Raw genomic sequence first — 20,840 nt, forward strand, 5'->3', positions numbered from 1 at the left:
ATCCTTTCCCCACATATGCCATTGTATATGCACAAGCACAAGGAAGTGAGGAAGAAGAGCTCATCTACAGGTACAACTAAAGCCTAATGCAGACTACAGGTTTAAGACCGCTCTGGAGAAACAGCATTGCATTAGGCACAATTTTACGTAACTACTGCACTACTTCGTAGCCCTGGTGTTTTCCTGATGGAATTTTTAAACATCAACATCCATCCAATGCTGCAGAGTTTCAAAGCCTTGTGGAAGGAATTTTCTGATTCTGCAAATGCTGCCCAAGGCTTGACGCGATGCCTCTGATCGATGTTCACTTTAAATAACTTCTTCATGCTTAATGGCCTCTTTTAGAAAATAATTAAGGCTTGTATGATTTTAACTGAAATTTGGCAGTGAACTAAGTATGCTCCAATCATTGAACAGTGCCAAGCCCCAGTTTAATCTGCACTCCGAGGATCAAGGATGTCTGCATGCAGTGACCCTGCAACGACATTTGGCTCCCAGTTTCCGTGTTGCTCGATGATAATTGCAATGTTCTCCTTCTTTGAAGCCTAAATGATAACCCGCTAATTTGACTCATCATGCTTCTGGTCCGCTTGACACACACTTGACTTTTGTTTGGTTAAATAGTGTTGATATGTGTAGCCTAAAGAAGATCAGTTCTTTTTTTTAAATCATTCATTTATGTAAATTACATTTCTAATGAATCTGACCTTAAATAAATACTGTGTAAAGAAACCCTGATTAAGACACTGATTGTAACTAAATGTATTTTACTACACATATTGTTCCATCCTTTAAATCCTCATCCTCGCAGTAAGATCTTTTAATAAAAGTCTCTCGGTTTTAGATAACACAGCCCACTTTTTGAGAGTGTAAAGAAAATCTAAGGTATTAAATCAGCTATGTAGATAAGTGATGATATTCACTTTTTAAGTGTGACTGTAGAAAAGTGGAGAGATTGTGGAAATATAATAAGCTCCATGTCCACCATTTCTACCTCATATAGCTTTGATTCAGTTATATTGTTCAGATTAAGGACGTGCGAACTGATTACTTTTCACAGATCATTTCCAACAGAAAAGACAATTACATAAAACTCTTTCTGCTGATCTACCTGCTAGTCCTGACGGCACACATTTATTTGTATACCTTTCTATGTTGTACAAAAGAACAAAAGTCAACTTTCACTGGTGTCTAATAATATCACACTCAATCAAATCCATATCTAAAAGATTTACCACACCACCTAGTTTGCCATAAAACAAGCAGTTAAGGCTATAAAGATGTAGCACTGCTATGTACGTTTCAGCACTTACATGTAGAGGTAAGAAAAATGTATCGACAGCATCTCCTGTAGCCGGGATCAAGAAATGTTATCCCACGTCAGATATTGTTAATATATTATTATTATTATTATTATTATTATTATTATTATTATTATTATTATTATTATTATTATTATTATTATTATTATTATTATTATAATTGTTTGGGGATTTTAAAGTTGAGAACATGGCATGCTTGGCTGAATGTATCTTAAGATAGATTTAATTCCATACACACTATGTTTGTCAGATCAGTACAGCTCTTTCTCTAAAACTTTCTCCATAGCTCCCCTCCCCCAAAACATGTATATTCATGTTTCTTAGATGTCTCATCTGTACAACAGCGTATTAGGGCCATTGTAGGTAAAACATTATAATAATGCTGAGGTTAAATTCACAAGAAAAATCCTAAATCTGTTATCAAATTCATAAAGGACTCAGCCACAGTACTTGGGTCGCCTGTTCTACCAGGTGAGCTGTCGGGGCACCCAAAACTCATACATTTACGAGAAAGAATCTTGAACATACTCTGAGACATACATTTCTCAACTCCACAGGTGAAGAGGGAATGCTTTGCGCGAATGATCGGGACGAGGTGCAACAGTATAGTAGATGGAGATATTCTTCTTCTGTCTATTGCGTTGTAGTTCCTGATGCACAAAGGCACCTCATCCAAATCAGTGTGTTGATTCCTTCTAAATTGGCCCAAATCCGGACAATGTTTCTTCAAAGTCCGGATGCTTATAATATGGTGATTCTGGAGTAAAATCACAAGAATTTCCTTATTTCTGAAATTGATTGTAAAGTATAATTTGATACGGTCATCCACTGCAGGCATAATACACAGCAAGCGGCGGCCTCTCTGGTCGGATGAGGTTGATCCAATCGTGCAAGGTGAAGCGACTTGGTTCCATGATGGAAGACAGCATTTGTCCAGGTTTCTTTCTCAAAATATTTACCACTCTTTCACGAAAGCTAATCCTCTTTTTTTTTGTTTCTTCCTTCTGCCACTTCCCTGCTGTCTTAAGTGGAAGAGCTTTAAATTATCTTGCAGATTAGAACTAAGAACAAGTTTCACTTCCAGCTAACCTACAACATCTCAACCTACTCTGAGAAGCATATGGGAAAAAGCCTGACCTGAGTTTTCACTTCATTCATTCATTGGTACTGAATGTGTTAAAACGAAGACTATGTCGAACCCCAATTAAGCGGCTCATCTTACAAAATGTTAGAGGCTCGAGCTGGAAATCCATCAGCAGTGTTTTTGAGACTTTCTCACTGCACCATGATTCAGGAAAGTTAGTCGGGACATCAGCGGCTCTGCAGCATAATTAGTTCATGAAACAGTAAGAAGTCTGTGTAATTTCATTTGGAATTGACTCCTTGCCCTCAATTCCATCCCTCCGGAAAACTCAATCTCCAAGGAGTCGAGGGTTCTTCTCTCTTTAATAACAGCTAAACACATCAACACCGCTCTTCCAACTGCCCCCTCAAGCCGTTAGACACAAAATAAGAGATGGAAGTCTAATGAAAAGAGGTTTAATAGAAGAGCAAGGCAAAGGTGGCTCAGAGGCTTGCTGCTGTTTAATTCAATGGGATGCTCTCGGTGCCTGAAGACTGGCTCATTTTAATTGCACTCCTCTCTCATTTATAAAACGGAAGTATGCAGCGATACAGCTTTAATGAATCGGAAAGAAAGGAAGGCTATTCAGTGTCTTTCTCTCACATGCATTGAAGGATAATGTGATTGTGCTGGTTGGGCCAACATGTTTTGGCACAGCCTTGTTGCATATAACTGCCAGCTGTACACACCCACATACACATAGACACACACATACAACTACATCTGCAAACACAATCAACATTGATTATTAGCGTGTGATAAGAAAAAAGAGAGCAAATACATACTAAAACTAAAACTAGCCTGCTTTGAGTTTTATCAGCCCATTAAATGGCCTTTATCAGTTTTGATAGATTTAAGGTGGTATGACTCTACTCTACATCCTAATTGGCTCAGTTGGCCAATATCAACTATTGCTAAGCTGCATCACCACAGGGAGTTATTATATATATTCTTTATATATATATATATATATATATATATATATATATATATATATATATATATATATATATATATATATATATATATATATATATCCTAACACTCCTGAATATGTATATATATATATATATATATATATATATATATATTTATACATATATAAATATATTGGCTGCAGTCTATGACACCAATTAAAGTTTGAATCTCAAACTTCTTACCGTTGCATTTGTTTAACAATAAAATGTCTGTCTGATACATGGTGTATCAGGGCAATTGAAGCTAAAAACAACAAAACGTTTGTTTAATAATATAATATTGATTATTATTTGGAAATGTTACTATGTAACTTCAATCTTTTATAATAACATAATATAGCCGGCTAATAATAAGAAAAATATTACAAGAATTTAAATACTAAATTATTATAATCAATATATAAACAATAAATACTAAGAATAATAATCAACATTAAAATTCAGGGGAGACAATTAGCCTACATTTTATTTGATGGGGGGGCGGGCGAAAAAAAGGTTGAGAACCACTGGTCTAGGTGAATGGATGGGTCAAACCGACTTTCACACAGGAGGCTGCTGTGTGTCCCGTGTGAACCAAAAAGTCAAGACTTATTTTAAGTTACGTACGTAAGTTACCTTACATAACGTACTTACGTACGTTACATAAGTTACGTAACAAACGCTCTTATTTTAACCCAAAACATGATCTTTTCCTAAACCTAACAAAGTAGTTTTATTTCACAACGTTAACCACATGTTAAATCTGAGTAGGCACAGGTTGCCCATTTTGCGCCGTCTGAAGCATTTGAATGGTAGTGATACCAACTGATAACAGCCATCATCTGCTTCAAACTTTATCGTTTCATTTCAGGGATTTGATCAATAATCTCATCATGACCATAGCCGTAAATTAATAACTCCATATGGACTCAATCAATAATATCTGAATCAAAGCTGAACCTATCGGTGTCCCATGAATCAACGCAACAAAATAATTGATGAATCCAGTGATCTTTATTATGATTATCAACAGACTGTTGTCACTAAAATTATTAGGACCACAAATAACCTCAGCACCAGAACCATCGGCTTTCTCCAGGCTTTGCAGACAGTGATTGAGTCTACCTGGATAATAGCAGCACAAGAAAGCCAAACACCTCAATAACAACAAGTAAAGCAGACCAGACAGTAAAGGGCAGGTTGAAGCTTACCTTTGCCATCTGTGCCTGGACTCCGCTGGCTTTGAGCGAGGCCACAGCCTTCTGGGCTGCTGCAGGGCTGTCAAAGTCCACAAATCCATAGCCTGTACATACACACAGACAATAGAGAAGAAGAAGAAGAAGAAGAAGAAGAAGAAGAAGAAGAAGAAGAAGAAGAAGAAGAAGAAGAAGAAGAAGAAGAAGAAGAAGAAGAAGAAGAAGAAGAAGAAGAAGAAGAAGAAGAAAAGGAGGAGCAGGGTGAAGAGAAGAAGAAGGATAAAAAGATAGAGAATATCAGTTAATGTTCTGAATATTACTGAGCAAAACCAGCCAGTGTCTGTGTTTTGTTTTCAATGCTACAGAAATCCTGTAAATGTGTCCAAATCAAGTCAGGTCACGTATTTAATGAAAGCTGCTAGTTGCCCCATTAAATGTGTTTTAGCACAGAACATCAGCAGAATTGGTGTCATAACAATAACTCTTGCTATCTTTTTATGATCCAAGAGATCTTCTAATGTCTGCTCAAGTTTTTGTGTACTACAGCTCTTTTAATGAAATCATGTCAATGTTTTGGCTCTAATGACTCTAATGTCTTTCATTGCACTAATAGCTGCTGCTCATCATTCATTCCTTATAGATGTACGCATACTGTATATCATGTATATAGAGACTCAATGCCGAGAGAATTCTTTACTTTTACATGAAAAACTACTGGCCTCCTATTGTTTGACATTTAATATCCCACTGCATTGAACTTGTTTTGTCCCTGGGCTACACTTAATCTGTCAGTGCGTATGGAGTTCCTTTAGTAGTGGCCAATACAAATGACATCAAGAGAAATTCTCTACATTTAATGCAGCCATTAAAGTGATTCCGAGTCTTGTTTAGAGAAATAAAGATGCAAAGGGAATGAGCATCCGTCGATTTTATTGCAATATGGTCTGCATCATGTTGTGTGTGTGTGTGTGTGTGTGTGTGTGTGTGTGTGTGTGTGTGTGTGTGTGTGCACAAAGTCCTCTGGAGATCTAGGTCTGGCCCCTACAGGAAGCACTGAAGGACAAAAGGTCCGAACACACACATATCAATCTGTACTTTGAGAAATACGCCCTGTTTAACTGGGTCACATCGGTGGGGCTGGAAAAAGATGTCAAATAGACAGAAAGAAGTGTGTGTGGTATAGGTGAGCAAAATGCAGAGACTGTTAGTATATGAATGTTTTTGACTGTGTGTTTATATGAGAGACTAATAAAAGAGACATATTGACACATGCAACGAGCCAGAAAGAGGAATGTGCGGAAAGCACAGCAGCTTTGAAATCCCAGCTGTAGTTTTGAGTGGGCTGCGTGTTGTTAACACAATTAAATGATCCATAATTCAAAAGCTTCACTCATTACAATCCTAAATGTAAACATGCTAAGGAGTGAGAGAATACACTTTCTTCCTCTCTCCCTCTCTCACTCACACACACACACACACACACACACACACACACACACACACACACACACACACACACACACACACACACACACACACACACACACACTTCACTCCTGTTTAACATCTGTTCTTGTCTTTCTGTTTTATCCAGAATTTGGAGCCACGCTCTGTTTTGTTGATAAGCAGATGATTTTTGATTGTTCAAAGGCAGCAAGCTGCTTTCACAGCAAGATGTGTACTGCACGCACAAATATTTATACCGTTGTTATTGAGAAACCCCTATTTTAGCCAAAATAGTACAAACACACACAAACACATAATGTGCACACGTTAACGACTGTGATATACACATACAGTATGCAGAGAAAACTGACTTATAAACAAATGCAAGCACATATACAACTATTCCCAGTTTATTCTAGCTATATTTAGCAAATTGGGGCCACACCAAAACAGTTTAACTAATTGAGCACAAATATAAGTAGCCTGGCCAGACAAATAAAACCTAATAGTTTGGTTTGATTAACCATAGAACATGTGAATAGTGGGGAAACCCAAAACACAGTTCACGATGGATAAGTCAATCACCACTTGTCCAAACAGTCTTTTTGTTTGATGGCAGAGTTCAACAGTATCCGCAGTGCACATGAAATAGAGCAACAGTGTCAATAAAGCTGGTGTTTTAAAGGGGAATCCACTGATTTTACAAACCAAACTCTGTTTATAGTTCTTAAGAAATACTACTGCATATGTGAACAAAAGGTTTTATGAAGCCTTTTGTCGATAAGGAGCTCATAGAAATTGTATTAAATTCCTGAAGTGCAGTCACTCTTTTAAAGAAAAAGAAAAGGTGGTTAGTAAAAGAAAAAAGGGCTGTATGGGTTTTCTGTGTGCCAGCCATAAAACTCACTACTGACACAACCCTTTACCAGAGCTTAAAATGTTATTCAGTAAAGTTTCAGTTCATTATCGAGATGCATCAGCCCCTAAACAAAACAAATCAGATTTACGAGAGCATAAAGCTGCTGGACAGCACCTCCTAATTGTCTCACTTAGAGCAATTCATTTGTTCAGTAGTTTATTTAACCACTTCCATTTCCTCCTTTGTAATAATTAAGAATCACATTCATTATGGATTATTATATGTCTGTGTTATGAGGGCAGCAGGGGGTTTCATGAAACAGCAGGTCTGCATAAAACATGACATTTTACTCACCAGCAGTACCTGTAAAGCCCATTTTCAAGAAGTAGAAAGTTAGGATTTTACAGAGACTAAATAAAGGGGAAACGTTTTGAACACAGTTAGTGTAATATTCATAATCAACAATAGTAGGTAATGTATGGTGCAATAGGAGATTCTGTAGAGTGAAAACAGAGCACTTAGGTGTAATCTGTCAATTGTGCCGGCCATCAAAGTCTTGAAACTTTAATCTGCAATGTAACCAAGAGCCACCTCATGGCGCTGCTCTGTTTACAGTGATTTACTGATCAACTGTGGCGCTCATATCAAATGTGCAGTTAGTATCACATTATTGGAAAATGGAGTCCACGTCTCAGGACCTCTGACATGATCTCTTATAAAAAATAAAACATTGAGTTGATGCTGGCATGTAATCAAGCGTTGCTCCGCACATATGAGTTCGTCCTTACGTCTGAAGAGGTCGGAGTGTCGGCTTAGGCAGAAAAACAACTACAGCCAGACACCACTCACCATTTCAGAAACATGAATGATAGAGACATTTTTGTGCTCATCTCATTGACAAGTTTGGTATGATAGAACATCAGCCTTGAAATGTGCCATTTGCTTTGAGTGTATTCATCACTCAAGGAGTGATCTGTGTTCTCTGAAAATGTATTTGCCCCTCCCTCCAGGGAGGTCAGAGGTCAAGTATCAGCAACAGAACACACCCCAGGAGCAGGAAGGGATTCATTGTCTGGCTCAAGGACACTTCAGCTGAATGGAAGCTTGTTGAGTCTGTGAGCAGATGCCAGCCACCCAAGCTGATGGAAAGTTTCCCAAAATGTTTACGCCACACTTCTTTTGAATTTGTAAATTTACATATAACCTCTACACTAAAACCTTACCTTCTATAGTTCGGTAAAAAACTCTCTTCTCACGTGGAAGTTAAGGGCTAGCTTTTCTAGGTCCGATGATAAGCACATTTCCAGAGAAGGTACGAATGAAAATAATATCTCTGAATTATACAATCCTCATTTGTGCCCTGTCCCTCCCATCTGTGGCCTTATGATGACACAGAGATGAAAATTCATTTTACTCAGTCAGGCCTGACAAATATTCCACTCGAGAATGAAAAAAAAACTGAAACGTTTTATTACGCAGCACACTCCCACGTGAATACACACTCATATGCGCTCATAGACACAGATGGATGCACAGATAAACATGATCTCACACACACACACACACACACACACACACACACACACACACACACACACACACAGCTCCCATCTAATCTCCTGAGCTCCCAGAGTTCCTGGCCTTGGGCCATTAGAATGGGCTAACCGAGTACAGAGGGAAAAGGAAAGAGAGACTGAGCAAAGGAGGAGAGGAGGGAGGCAGTGATTTAGGTGTGTGGAGGGGGGGGGGGGGGGGGGTGGCAGGCAGAGAGAAAGAGAAAGAATCAGATGAAAAACAGGACGGAGGGAGGGAGGCGGAGAAAAGGCAGGAGACGTAGAGACATTGAGAGGGAGGGCACTTGTCTTTGGGAAATGGAAATCCTTTACAATCTAAAGTGGTTTCCTCTCCCTTCCTTCCTCCATCCTGTGCTCTGTGCCCTTTACCTCCCCTAGAGCTCCCACGCTGCTAACTAGAAAACTGTCAGTGTATTTAACATTGAGCCCGCTACAGAGCTGAGGATTTTACAAAATAAATTCTTTATATTATTTCACAGAACAAAGCAAAAGTTTTGCTGAAATGACAATACATGTATGAAAGGGTAATTCTCCGGATAGGGTTCGCATTTTAATGTGTCTATGCACCGTATATTCATATATTTACACATGTATTACATATTGTTCCAGAGAGAAACATCAACTTTTCAGGGACAAAGAAGGAAATAAGCCTTGAAGACATTCAACAGGGCATCAGGGGTTTTTAAAAGCCACAAAATCACTTAGATGAGGTAAACCATAAATTGGGATCACAAGGCTGTCACATGACAACAGACAAACTGATGGGACACTATCCCTGCAGACTGCAAAGGAAGAAAACTTTATTTATTTACCTCTTTGTCTCTCACGCTCTCTACCTCTCTCTTTCCCCCTCTGCAGTACCTTCCTGAAAAGCAGAGGCTGTCTGCTAAATCATCAGTTTCAAGGGGTCCCCCTTCATATTCTGTCAGCCCCAGGTTATTTTTACCCCCTCCCTCCAACTCCCCGTTCCTCCTCCCATCCATCCCTCCCCCTTTCCAAGAGAACTCTCTGTGCCAATTTGTACTCTCTTAGTCACGCTAAGCACTTATCTTGTCCCCACTGAATGCCTCTGCAATCAAACCAACACTTATCCGGTTGTAAGGCATTCTAATGGCCGCCTGATAATGAAACTCCTTCATTGTGAGTTAACAACTGGCTGAGAGATGTATGAAGTCGACATCACAAGCACTGAAATTGCTGATGAGGGCCACAGCCTTTAGAAATCGCCTATGCTGCTAAAGCCGCAGCTGCTACATTCTTAATATTCTGTGCATTAAATAATAAGCATAAATTTACAGCTGGATGTATCAGTTTGCATTTTTAAACAGGCTCTCTAATGTTTAATATTCATAAAGGCCTTGTCTGGAGTATATCCAGAGTATTGTGCCAGATCCGGTGCCTACCCCTACTATTCACATGCAAACACACACACACACACACACACAGTTATTTGGTTGCGAACGAACACACATGATCATTGCTTTCACAAAAAAATACCCAGATTAAAAAAAAAATAAAATACATAAATGTTTTTCTTTGGACTTTTACACTATGTACCTATGAATCTTGTGCCTCTTCTACAAGATGGCAAGGCGGAAACTGTTTTTTAAGATAAGATAATGGACAGTTAAAATATTTTGGAAAAAAAAAAAATGAAAGAAAAGAAAAGAATAAAATGTATCACATTTGTTTCTCCCAAATACATACATTTTAAGAAGCTATTCTCTTTAGAAGGGCACAGCCCCCTTTCAGACTCTTTACCCTTTTGTCCTTGTAAAACTTTAGCTAATCTGTATGTCATCCATTTTCATTGTTGAACATATGATCTATGTACAGCTCATTCTAGAAGCTGTCTGCTACAAATTGAAACTTTTCAGATGCGGATTAATACAAATGTTCTGCTCTGGTGAGTGTTTAAAGCAGCAGGACTATGTGGGATTGACTCAAAATAACTTCAGTGCCCATATCCATGGTAATGATGGGACATGTCACCCATCACAACAGTGTAGTTACAACAGTGTTTTAATCATCTTTGGACACAAAGGAGCTCAGGAAACACTTGTTAGCAGGATAGTCTTTCCATCTGTTAACAATAAGAAAACATCAAATATCACTACTATAATAGATGAAGATTGGATTTGGTTTCATTAGTAAGCACTGCGTGGCCTTTTCAATTGCAACATGAGCTTAAATAAAACTGATATTTTCCGTTTGTAAATCATACTTAAAAAGAAGCATGAAGTCATAATTGGCAAAACATAATCATGAGCTGGACCACTGAGGCCGTATTGAATCAGGTTTTTTTAAACTACATTTCAGGTAACAGCAATGAAAGAATTTAATGAGTTGAGAAACTGATAATTATCACCGGGTTTAAGAAGCTTCTGCCTTCCCTTCGGCTGTGCTGTAATGATGTCGGTGCAGGCATTTCAATATGCTTTCAGAGAATATTTGATTATGTGATGCAGCTACTGGAATGAAGAAGTTTGTAAGATTTATATAACTAAAGTAAAATAGTTTTCAGGGGGGGGGGGGGGGGATTCAACTCAGTCTGGTGTTCACATTATTATATTATGCAGTCAGGACTGCAATCATTAACTCAACAAATATTAAGTAAGTAATCACAGCAGATGAGGTCTTCAAATTTGCATTAACATCTCTGCCAATCCACCTCTATCAATCCGACTGGCTTTTCCTCCACTCGTATTATTGAAGCTGAAGCTCTGATTGCATGGCATTCGCGCTGTTGTCCTAAACCCTGTCAGTGTACTTTTGAGTACAGCCCCGGCAGATGAGCAGCAATCATGCTGAACACATGCTCTTGTGTGCCTCTTCAAAAGCAGACGACTGCAATCATATTGATTAGTGCTTTGTTCAGACCACTCCAACAATCAAGCAGACCCTCATAAGAAGACACTCGAGTGAGCCTCGCTCAGCACAGAGACTATTTGAAACACATTGTGGCTATTGTGTTCTGTTCTCCGTTTTGATTTGGCCATTGACAACAATGCCAACATCTTGCTGCTTAACTGAGGATCATCATCATAGAGAACGTAAACAAAATAAAGGTACCATAGCAGTGTGTTTAGATAGATTAAAGGATGAAATGGTCATTATGGGAGTCAATACTGTTGTGTTGTATTACAGTGTGACAACACACACCCTTGCCACGTAGCTAAACACACGTGGAATTTGTCCATCAGCACAAGTATTCTTTTATTTGACGTCACACTGTCTGTGTTGAGACATTTTAGGCCATTAAAAAGCTTTTGGGCATTGATTATTGGGGATTCAATAAAGTACAAAAGGCCTGTAAACTGCCAAGTTTGATCAATTCTAAACGGATGTTCTTCAGACTCAAATCTGAGTTTGTGAAGTTTATGGTGACTCTGCAAAGCTACATACAGTATAACCTCACTGGATAGAGCCAATGGATTTTCACTCACCTTTGCATTGATTGGTGTTCTTGTCCAGGATGGCCTTTGTTGACACAATCTTCCCATATCTGTAAAATAAGAAATGAAATATTCTGGTTAGTCATTATATCAGTTTTAGTATTTTTAGCAGCTAGAGCACTACTGGTTGTTCTTTGAGTCTTGTGCATGTTGCACAGCACAAGAATGTCAATGTCAGTCATTCTATTGGTCCACCACTTGGTCCAGAACTATTGCAACATGTGATTGCCATGATGATGGGGATCCCCTGACTTTTTATCTAGCGCCACCATGGGGTCCACATGTGTGGATTTGACTGAAGTGTCTCGACAAACCCCCCAGAGGGGCTCAGAACACAGACAGTACTGTCTCATAACTGATGAGTATAACTAGACATATGTATGACACCCAATCCTGCTTGGAGGGCCTATAAGAGAGGCATACAACCTCCAAACCTCTCTCTATCTGTGCTGCCAACTTTTAACGTCTGTCCGCTTCACTACCTTTCTCTCTTTCTTGAGTTTGACACTTCTTCTCAGAGAGAAGTTAATAATGTTTCTTATCAGCCCGGTCTTTCAGTCCTCATAGAAAGAGAGGGGAGAGAAAACTGAGAAGGTATGAGGAGAGGGGGGAAAGGAGACAGAGAGGAATTGGGAGGGAGGGAGAAAAAGACTGAGACAGAAAGCTTGGATCGCTGAGATCAGCCTGGATCACTGCCTAGCTCTGTGAAAAAGACTTTTTAATTAATGTTTTAACACAGCTGCACAATGACTGCCTGGCTGGCCCAGTGACTATCAAACAGATTGACAGACTGACAAGTTGGCTGACTGGCCAACAGGTGAGGGATGGAAGCACATTCCCTCTACCCTTTTAGAGAAAAAGAGGGAGAAAACTAGGAGGGAGACAGAAAGGAATAAAGAAATCAGGAGAAGATACAGTGTGGGAGGTTACTATCCGGGAGGGTGAATAAAGCGGGGGGGGGGGGGGGGGGGGGAGACTCGGAGAAATGAGAAATAGATGAGTAGAGGGAGAGCAGTCAGTCAAAAGATAAAAAGAGACACTGAAGGCGAGGAGGAAGCGAGGTAGTCAGGGAGCGATAGGGAGATAGTAAGAGGTGTTTAATAAAGAAGAGATCATTTAGTTGTCACCATCAGGAGAGACTCTGTCAGCCAACTGCTTCTGTCAGGGAGAAGAAGAGAACAGAGACTAGCTCGTCTGACAGCTTCACATCAAGCTCTATTGGGACAGGAGACTTTAGAAATAAAGACAGACAAAAGGCTTTAAAAGGCTGCTATCACACATAACACGACAGCTGAGCGGCTTATGATCTTGAAATTTGTGGAAAGAAAAGCAACGTTTATTTTTCAGGAGACAACGCTCAATCTTCACAAAATTCCTGCACTTTAAGATATTTTTAAGTTATTAACAAATCAGGCTGAACTCAAATCTACTGTTAGATTAGTTTTTTATAAAGTCACGGCTGGTGGAAAATAAAGTCTTTGGCCTGCGGATTGGGGGGCAATCCAACTGTTGCAGACGTAAAAAAACACTGAAAAAACAAGGCAGGACTAATCGCCCACACACACATACCCAAAGACAAAGACGCATGCAGACGCACACGCAACGTAACACCGCAGCAAAAACACCAAAGTGGTAATCGCACACATTACACACACCATCTGGAAATACCCAGCTCTTTGTTGTCTTCTGCCTCGGTGTGATTCAAACTTGATGTTTGTGTGTGTGTGTGTGTGTGTGCCTGGTGTGTTAGTATAGTTGTATGACAAGGATCTCATGCACCATCGGTGTTTTGGCAGGTTGTTTTTCCCGGCAGAAAAGTGAAACATTTCCAGACTGTTAGTTCGTTTGCGTGTGTGTGCGGATGTGTGTTGGTGTGTGTGGATGTGTGTTGGTGTGTGTGGATGTGTGTTGGTGTGCGTTTGTGTGTGTATGTGTATGTGTGTGTACAGTATGTGTGTCAATGAAACGGAAAAGAGTGAAAAAAACTAAGAGAGAGCTACCTGGCCTGATACATTATGAATCTTGGAGAAATATGTTTCCAGTTATCACAAAGTGGGAAAACAAACACTGCGTGTACGTAATGCGAGGCTGTGTGTGTGCGTGTGTGTGTGTGTGTGTGTGTGTGTGTGTGTGTGTTATCCTCAGATCAATGTGTGTGACATAAAAGTAAAAATCCACCTGTTCATTCTCCAGTTAAACTATTTAGCTGGACTGAAAAACAATAGGAGAGGAGGAGAGGAGAGAGCGATGACACCATGGCCTTGGGGAAATGTCAAATTACAACAACACTGCACCATCCAAAATGGTGGACTTGATTCAGAGGTACAATTCCATTTTATCCAGACAGCTACAGCAATCTGCTACTGCGGTGAAGAAATGGAAGAAAGTATTGATAATAGATCAGATGATGAAGTAAGGAGGGAGAGCGAAGCATGGAATAAGAGGAGAGGAACAGTTCAGAATGTCCTGTTCTGTTTTAAAGTCCCAACAGGAATACTTTTATTGATTCCAGCAGAAGCTGGAGCTAGTTGAGATAACATCGACCTGCACTTGACCGACACTCATAAAAACTATTCAAATACTTACGAATATAAAAACAAAGGGCTACAATGAGTCAGATGGTTAGGGTAAGCACTTCCTTATTCCATTACTCTCCATTGTGCCAAAGAATCGGTAAGTGACTCGGTTCTTAAAGGGATCTGAGTCGGATATTTGTCTCCATTGGCTGTAAATCATGACTAAAGAGTCCATAATTGGAGTGAAGTGTGAAGCAACATCTATATATACAGGATGACATGGGATTGAAAGTCTGCTAAATTGATTCCCATTGTATATCTTCCAATCCTTCCCCAGTACGGTCCCATCCATATGACACCACTTTTACTCCCCATCCTGACTCCCTGTGTGACAGCAGAGTTTATACACCAAGAGCATCTAAATACAATATTCAACAGGAGACGTGATCATATAAATGCTGAGAGAATAACAATATGTTTTTTTTTTACACTTTTCCTGTGTTGTTTGTTTTCAAGCTTTGGAGTGAAAGCCTTCAAATTGATAGCTCTGTATTCTTTAGAGAACTGCTAACCCTGTTGAAATATCTACATTTTGTCAAAAAGTTGTTTTCATATCATAAAGTACTCGCCAGGAGTAGCTCTCTATTTTCTTTGGCTTCGTAGAAATGCTAGAGTAACCTACGTGTCTTCTTCAACCCATGGAAACTTCTTAGAATCTTTGTTCACCAAGATATGCGATACACAAAGAACAGTAAGGCCGCTGAAATTGACAGCATTTTCCAGACTGTCGAGATTTAGGGAGGAATGTCAATGAGAAACTCAGTGCCCAATTTTGGCTGGCTTGACACAGTCTGTGTGGATCCTGACTGTGTGTGTGTGTGTGTGTGTGTGTGTGTGTGTGTGTGTGTGTGTGTGTGTGTGTGTGTGAAGTGTTAATGACAGTCCTCAGAGGGCCCCCACAGCATCAGATCTGTGTTTTCCTTTCCTTGTGGAGCACCGTCAGCCTATGGATGCTCACAGTTTGATGTCTACTGAACCACAGTTGGCACACACACACACACACACACACACACACACACACACACACACACACACACACACACACACACACACACACACACACACACACACACACACACACACACACATCATTTTCTACATCCCTCCAGGATGTCTGTGAGTGTATATATACATTATGTATATGTGCACATTCTGTGTGTGTAAGTGGTTCATGTTATGTCTAAGGCTGTATGTGTGTGTGTGTGTGTGTGTGTGTGTGTGTGTGTGTGTGTGTGTGTGTGTGTGTGTGTGTGTGTGTGTGTATGTGTGAGTGTACACGCAGGTTGGTCTCTGTGTGTGGTATCTCCTAATTGGGGATCCAATGCAGCTGTCTTGTCTCTTGCACTTCCCTCATTTTTCCGATTCTCTGCCCGTTAGACTGAAACAAACACAGAGGGAGGGACTGACGGACTGCAGTGCTTCAGAAGTCTTGCAATTCATTCCCCATATGTAGTTTAACATGTTCAGGCGCTGTAAAGAAAAAACGTTTTGGAGTGTTTCTATGATGAAAAGGCAATGTGCTGTGAATTCAGAAGATAGCTCCATGTCACTGAAACATTAAGCTTCTCTGCCAAAGAGGCTTTCAATGAAGTTTAGAGCAGTAGCTGCAAGTTTCCTAAACTACTATAAACAAACAGGCCATTCAAATAAAACATTTTAAAGCATTATTCATCATTTTATTTTGTTATCCTCATTTTTCTTTCATCTGATAATACTATGGGGTACAGTGTGAACCCTAAAGATTTCTGAAAGATCAAATAGCTGGGTACTTTTCCATTTCAAATACAATAGAGCGTAAATTGAGTTTAGATGAGTTCAATCTCCACTCCTGGAGAACTCAATACCATCTCCATTTAGAATCCTAAATATAATCTTTTTATCACTGTAATTAAAGTGAAATAACGTGCGACAACATCAGAGCGTTGGCAAAAGATCATGACTGTGAAGGTTCAGGTTACTCTAGAAAATAATTAGTTTGTACGATGTGCTGTCCGACCACGTCAGAAGACAAATGTGTATGTAGCTGTTCCAAACGGCCACACTCGTAGGAGGGTTGGAAAGCCGGAGTTAGACTCAATTAATGATCAAATTTGGAAAACAGAACACGCTTTCAGACTCTCCTGGAAGGCACTCAGTGTTACACTCAGTTGTAAAGACAAAAAGTGACGTGAAGTTCAAACCCTGGTTACTTTCTCACCTCTGAACAACTGGCCAATCATGCAAAGTGCGCGGGAATAACTAGAATTATAATTATATATATATATATATATAATAGAATAATAATAATAATAATAATAATAATAATAATAATAATAATAATAATAATAATAATAATAATAATAATAATAATAATAATAATAATAATAATAATAATAATAGATGAAAACATAAATGCCACACACAGTCTGCCTAGATCTTTCCGGGGGGAAGGAAGGGTGGGGAAGCTTTTCAACCGTCCAACAAGCACTTCTCATGAAGCCTACTAGTAGATTTGGTAGATAAGCAAGATTCAGTTTTTTTTTCTAACTCAGCTGCTGAGGATTAACGACAGATTGTGAAGTCATTGAGTGTTTTATATTTGTCTTCAGTGATTTCTCCATCGAGTGGCTTTGAGTGGTTATAGCTTGTCTGTCCTCAAACAATCCATCATGAAGTAGAGATAGATGGACAGATGGACGGATGGATATATAGATAGATATATATGGTTATATAGATATATAAATATGGTTAGATAGATGGATAGATGGATAGATAGATAGATATATATGGTTATATAGATATATAAATATGGTTAGATAGATAGATAGATGGATAGATGGATAGATGGATAGATGGATAGATGGATAGATGGATAGATGGATAGATAGATAGATAGATAGATAGATAGACAGATAGATAGATAGATAGATAGATAGATAGATAGATAGATAGATAGATAGATAGATAGATAGATAGATAGATAGATAGATAGATAGATAGATAGATAGACAGACAGACAGACAGACAGACAGACAGACAGACAGACAGACAGACAGACAGATAGATAGATAGATAGATAGATAGATAGATAGATAGATAGATAGATAGATAGATAGATAGATAGATAGATAGATAGATAGATAGATAGACAGACAGACAGATAGATAGATAGATAGATAGACAGACAGACAGACAGACAGACAGATAGATAGATAGATAGATAGATAGATAGATAGATAGACAGACAGACAGATAGATAGATAGATAGACAGACAGACAGACAGACAGACAGACAGACAGATAGATAGATAGACAGACAGACAGACAGACAGACAGACAGATAGATAAGATAAAGATAGATAGATAGATAGATAGATAGATAGATAGATAGATAGATAGATAGATAGAAAGATAGATGGGTGAGAGAGAGACAACAAGTGTGAGTTAAAGCGAATGAGCAAGATAGAAATTGCCCTTGTGCTCCGCTTTAGATTCCGCTCACGTTCTGCTCTGTCCCCAGACGTTAAAAGTGTGTCCATAGTTTTGCCGACTGGGGGAGTGATTGGAAATGTCAGCTGACAACAGCACTTTTCACTGACACTCTGAGAACTGGCACAGAGACAGAGAGAGAGGGATAGAGGGGTGAGGGATAGAGCGAGGGGGGCAGAGAGAGAGAGAGAGAGAGAGAGAGAGAGAGAGAGAGAGAGACAGAGAGAGAGAGGATGGATGGAGGGAGGGAGGAAATGAGGAGGATGACAGAATGGGAAGGGAGAGGATGGTGCTAGTGGGCGGCAAAAAAAGCTACGCTTGGTAACAATGAGGATGAGGATGACATTGAGTTGAAAGAGTGTGTGTCTGTGTGTGTGTGTGTGTGTGTGTGTGTGTGTGTGTGTGTGTGTGTGTGTGCGCGCCTGTGTGTGTGGGACTGTCCAGTTATTCATTGTAACTGTGTGCATGAATGAAATGCCTGTTTGTGTGTGTTTGTGCGCACACATGCGTGCATGTCATGTCAGTGAGTGACAGGAAACTGCCATTCAGTCTGTTTCTGAAAGCCGGAGAGAGTTGGAAAGCCAAGGCAAAGACTGCTGCCCAACACACAATCCCCTCTCCCCCACTGACCTTTCCTAAATGTTACTGGCCACTTGGCACACTGACTGGGGCTCTAATGAAACTTTTATTGGCCCCCATTTTTCACCCTGTTTCTCCAGAACGCCTCCAGGGCTGAGCTGAAATACAACAGGCTTGAACTGCAGCTGACACGCAGAAGGGCAAGGTATGGTGAGTGTGTTCAGTCTGTGTGTGTGTGGGTGTGTGCGTGCGTGCGTGCGTGCATGTTATAGTCTTCACATTTCATTTTAATCTACCTTTTTTTAAATTCAAAAATCAATTACATCAATTAGAAATGTTGATGAGATAATTTAAAGCCCTTACCGGCGGAATATTTAGAGCAATATATCATTCTCCAATTACTTTTGATAATATCAGGTAATAGCTGGAGGCAAACAAGACCCTCTCTGGGAGAGCTGGTTTATCGTTTGCATTACAGTGTCTGTTGCCTTTGTTTGTCCACACAGGGACAATTGGGAATTATATGTGCAGGATCGACTTTTATCAAAGTGCCATAGAGATGAAGTTACTGCAGGATAACCACATCATTCACCAATATGTTACCAGGACGAACAGATACGCTCTGCTTTATTGCTGTGAGGGTTATCTTCTAGTGTCATATCAGCACGGCATTTTAAATGCGTCATCAGCACGGACATGCTCACATTCTTTGGTGCAAAAGTGGTTGCTGAACAGTTTCTAGTAACTAGGGGAGTGAATCTTTCAGTATCTCACGATTCAATTGGATTTCTATTTACTCCGATCTAGTCTGTTGTACGCTAATAAAGTGGTGTGGCAAATTATGGCATGAGAGCAGAGTAAAGTAGAAGCGTATAAGATCCTGGAGTTTTATAATAGAAGAAGTTCAACTGCTTGCAATAATGCAATCACAAAAAAGGCAAAAAAAAAAGATACACTTAAAATAAAATAAACACTTTTTACTAAAAAGTAATTCTCAATTCTCAGTGACTTCAAGAATACAAAGTTCAAGTTATACAAAAAATAAAAATGTCTGTTACATAAATAAAATTGGAAGGCTTGGGCTAGCTGACTTTTAATTTCTCAGAAATCTTTTGCAGAAAAATAAACTATTTTTGGAAGTTGTGAATCGATTCATAATCTCAGAAAATGATGAAGAAACATGAATCGATTTTTCCCTAACCCCTACTTGTAAAATTACGTCTCAATCAGGTATTGTTGCCCGTATTTCTTATCCAAGTTATTTAATGCAAATTATTGATAATGATAATAAAATCAATGCAGTTGTGTGAGATGTCTTAAAACGTCATTAAGAACACAATCTGCACAGATCTCTTGGTTAAAGGTTTTAATCAGTTACATTTTTTATAATCATACCACAGAAATGTATCACCGTTATCGTCATCCTGTTTGTATCCAATATGATGGGAAGTAACATAATCTATCAGAGAAACGACTACTACTTTCATATCTTTATCATTTCTATCTCTCTAATTCTATTTGTTCAAACTCCATCTGCTGAGGGAGCTCAAGTTAAACCAATGAAAGCTCCAGAGCAGCTACTGAGTGGACCTTGTGGTGACACTGTTTTTGTCAAATGCTGTTTCCAAAGTGAACTTTCAATGTCAATGTTTAGAGAGCAATGGGACATTTACAGCACAAAATGTGTATGACTATTGCTGCTGCCAAAGCACAGTGGGTTAAAATAAACACTGGATCCGAATGTGTTTAGATGTAACATAGCTGCTAGTGAATATTTAAGATGTGCCTTCTTCAGCTCCAACACCAATCTTGCTAATTTTACTTGTGTCCCTTGGTACCATTAACAACAATGCAATTACATTCCTATTCAGCCGAATTGTACTACTTGTATTAGTGTCCTGATATGATGTAAAATATGTCCACGTCTTCAAACGAGAAATGTCTCAAACGGTTCAGGGGTTTACATCTTCTGCTGATGGATAGAAGGATGCATGTGTGTTCATATGACCCAGTGCAGAAGGGAGCGGATGGGTTAGGCGCAGCTGGGTTTTGTTTTTTCCTCTGAGGAAGCACAGGGGGGTGGGCGGAGAGGTCAAGAACAAACCCTTGATACTCATTATAAGCTGCTGTTGGAGTCATGCACAACTAATTACCACAAGCTGAACTGAACGGAGCAGTAACGAAGTGAGCTCAGCTGCACTGAAGGCTGTATGTGCAGAGCGAGCACAGGGTCAGATAAAGTTGAATAAGACAGAATAGAACTCACGGCTGGCAGAGTTTGATGAG

At 39.4% G+C, this 20,840-nt stretch overlaps 1 protein-coding gene across 8 annotated transcripts in view; it reads right to left on the bottom strand.

Annotated features, from left to right (window-relative positions):
• The window catches only part of LOC115020821 (RNA-binding motif, single-stranded-interacting protein 3-like), a 160,160-nt gene that overhangs the window by 53,934 nt on the left and 85,386 nt on the right, over window positions 1-20,840 (bottom strand). For all 8 annotated transcript variants that reach the window (XM_029450813.1, XM_029450810.1, XM_029450811.1 and 5 more), the window contains 3 exons: window positions 20,821-20,840; window positions 11,923-11,981; window positions 4,613-4,704 (listed from right to left, as the gene is read on the bottom strand). The exon at window positions 20,821-20,840 is cut by the window's right edge and continues 162 nt beyond it. In XM_029450813.1, coding sequence (XP_029306673.1) covers window positions 4,613-4,704; window positions 11,923-11,981; window positions 20,821-20,840 — 171 coding nt within the window. The remainder of the gene's footprint in view (window positions 1-4,612; window positions 4,705-11,922; window positions 11,982-20,820) is intronic.

The sequence above is a fragment of the Cottoperca gobio genome, chromosome 16, assembly GCF_900634415.1.
Source record: "Cottoperca gobio chromosome 16, fCotGob3.1, whole genome shotgun sequence".
Lineage (NCBI taxonomy): Eukaryota > Metazoa > Chordata > Actinopteri > Perciformes > Bovichtidae > Cottoperca > Cottoperca gobio.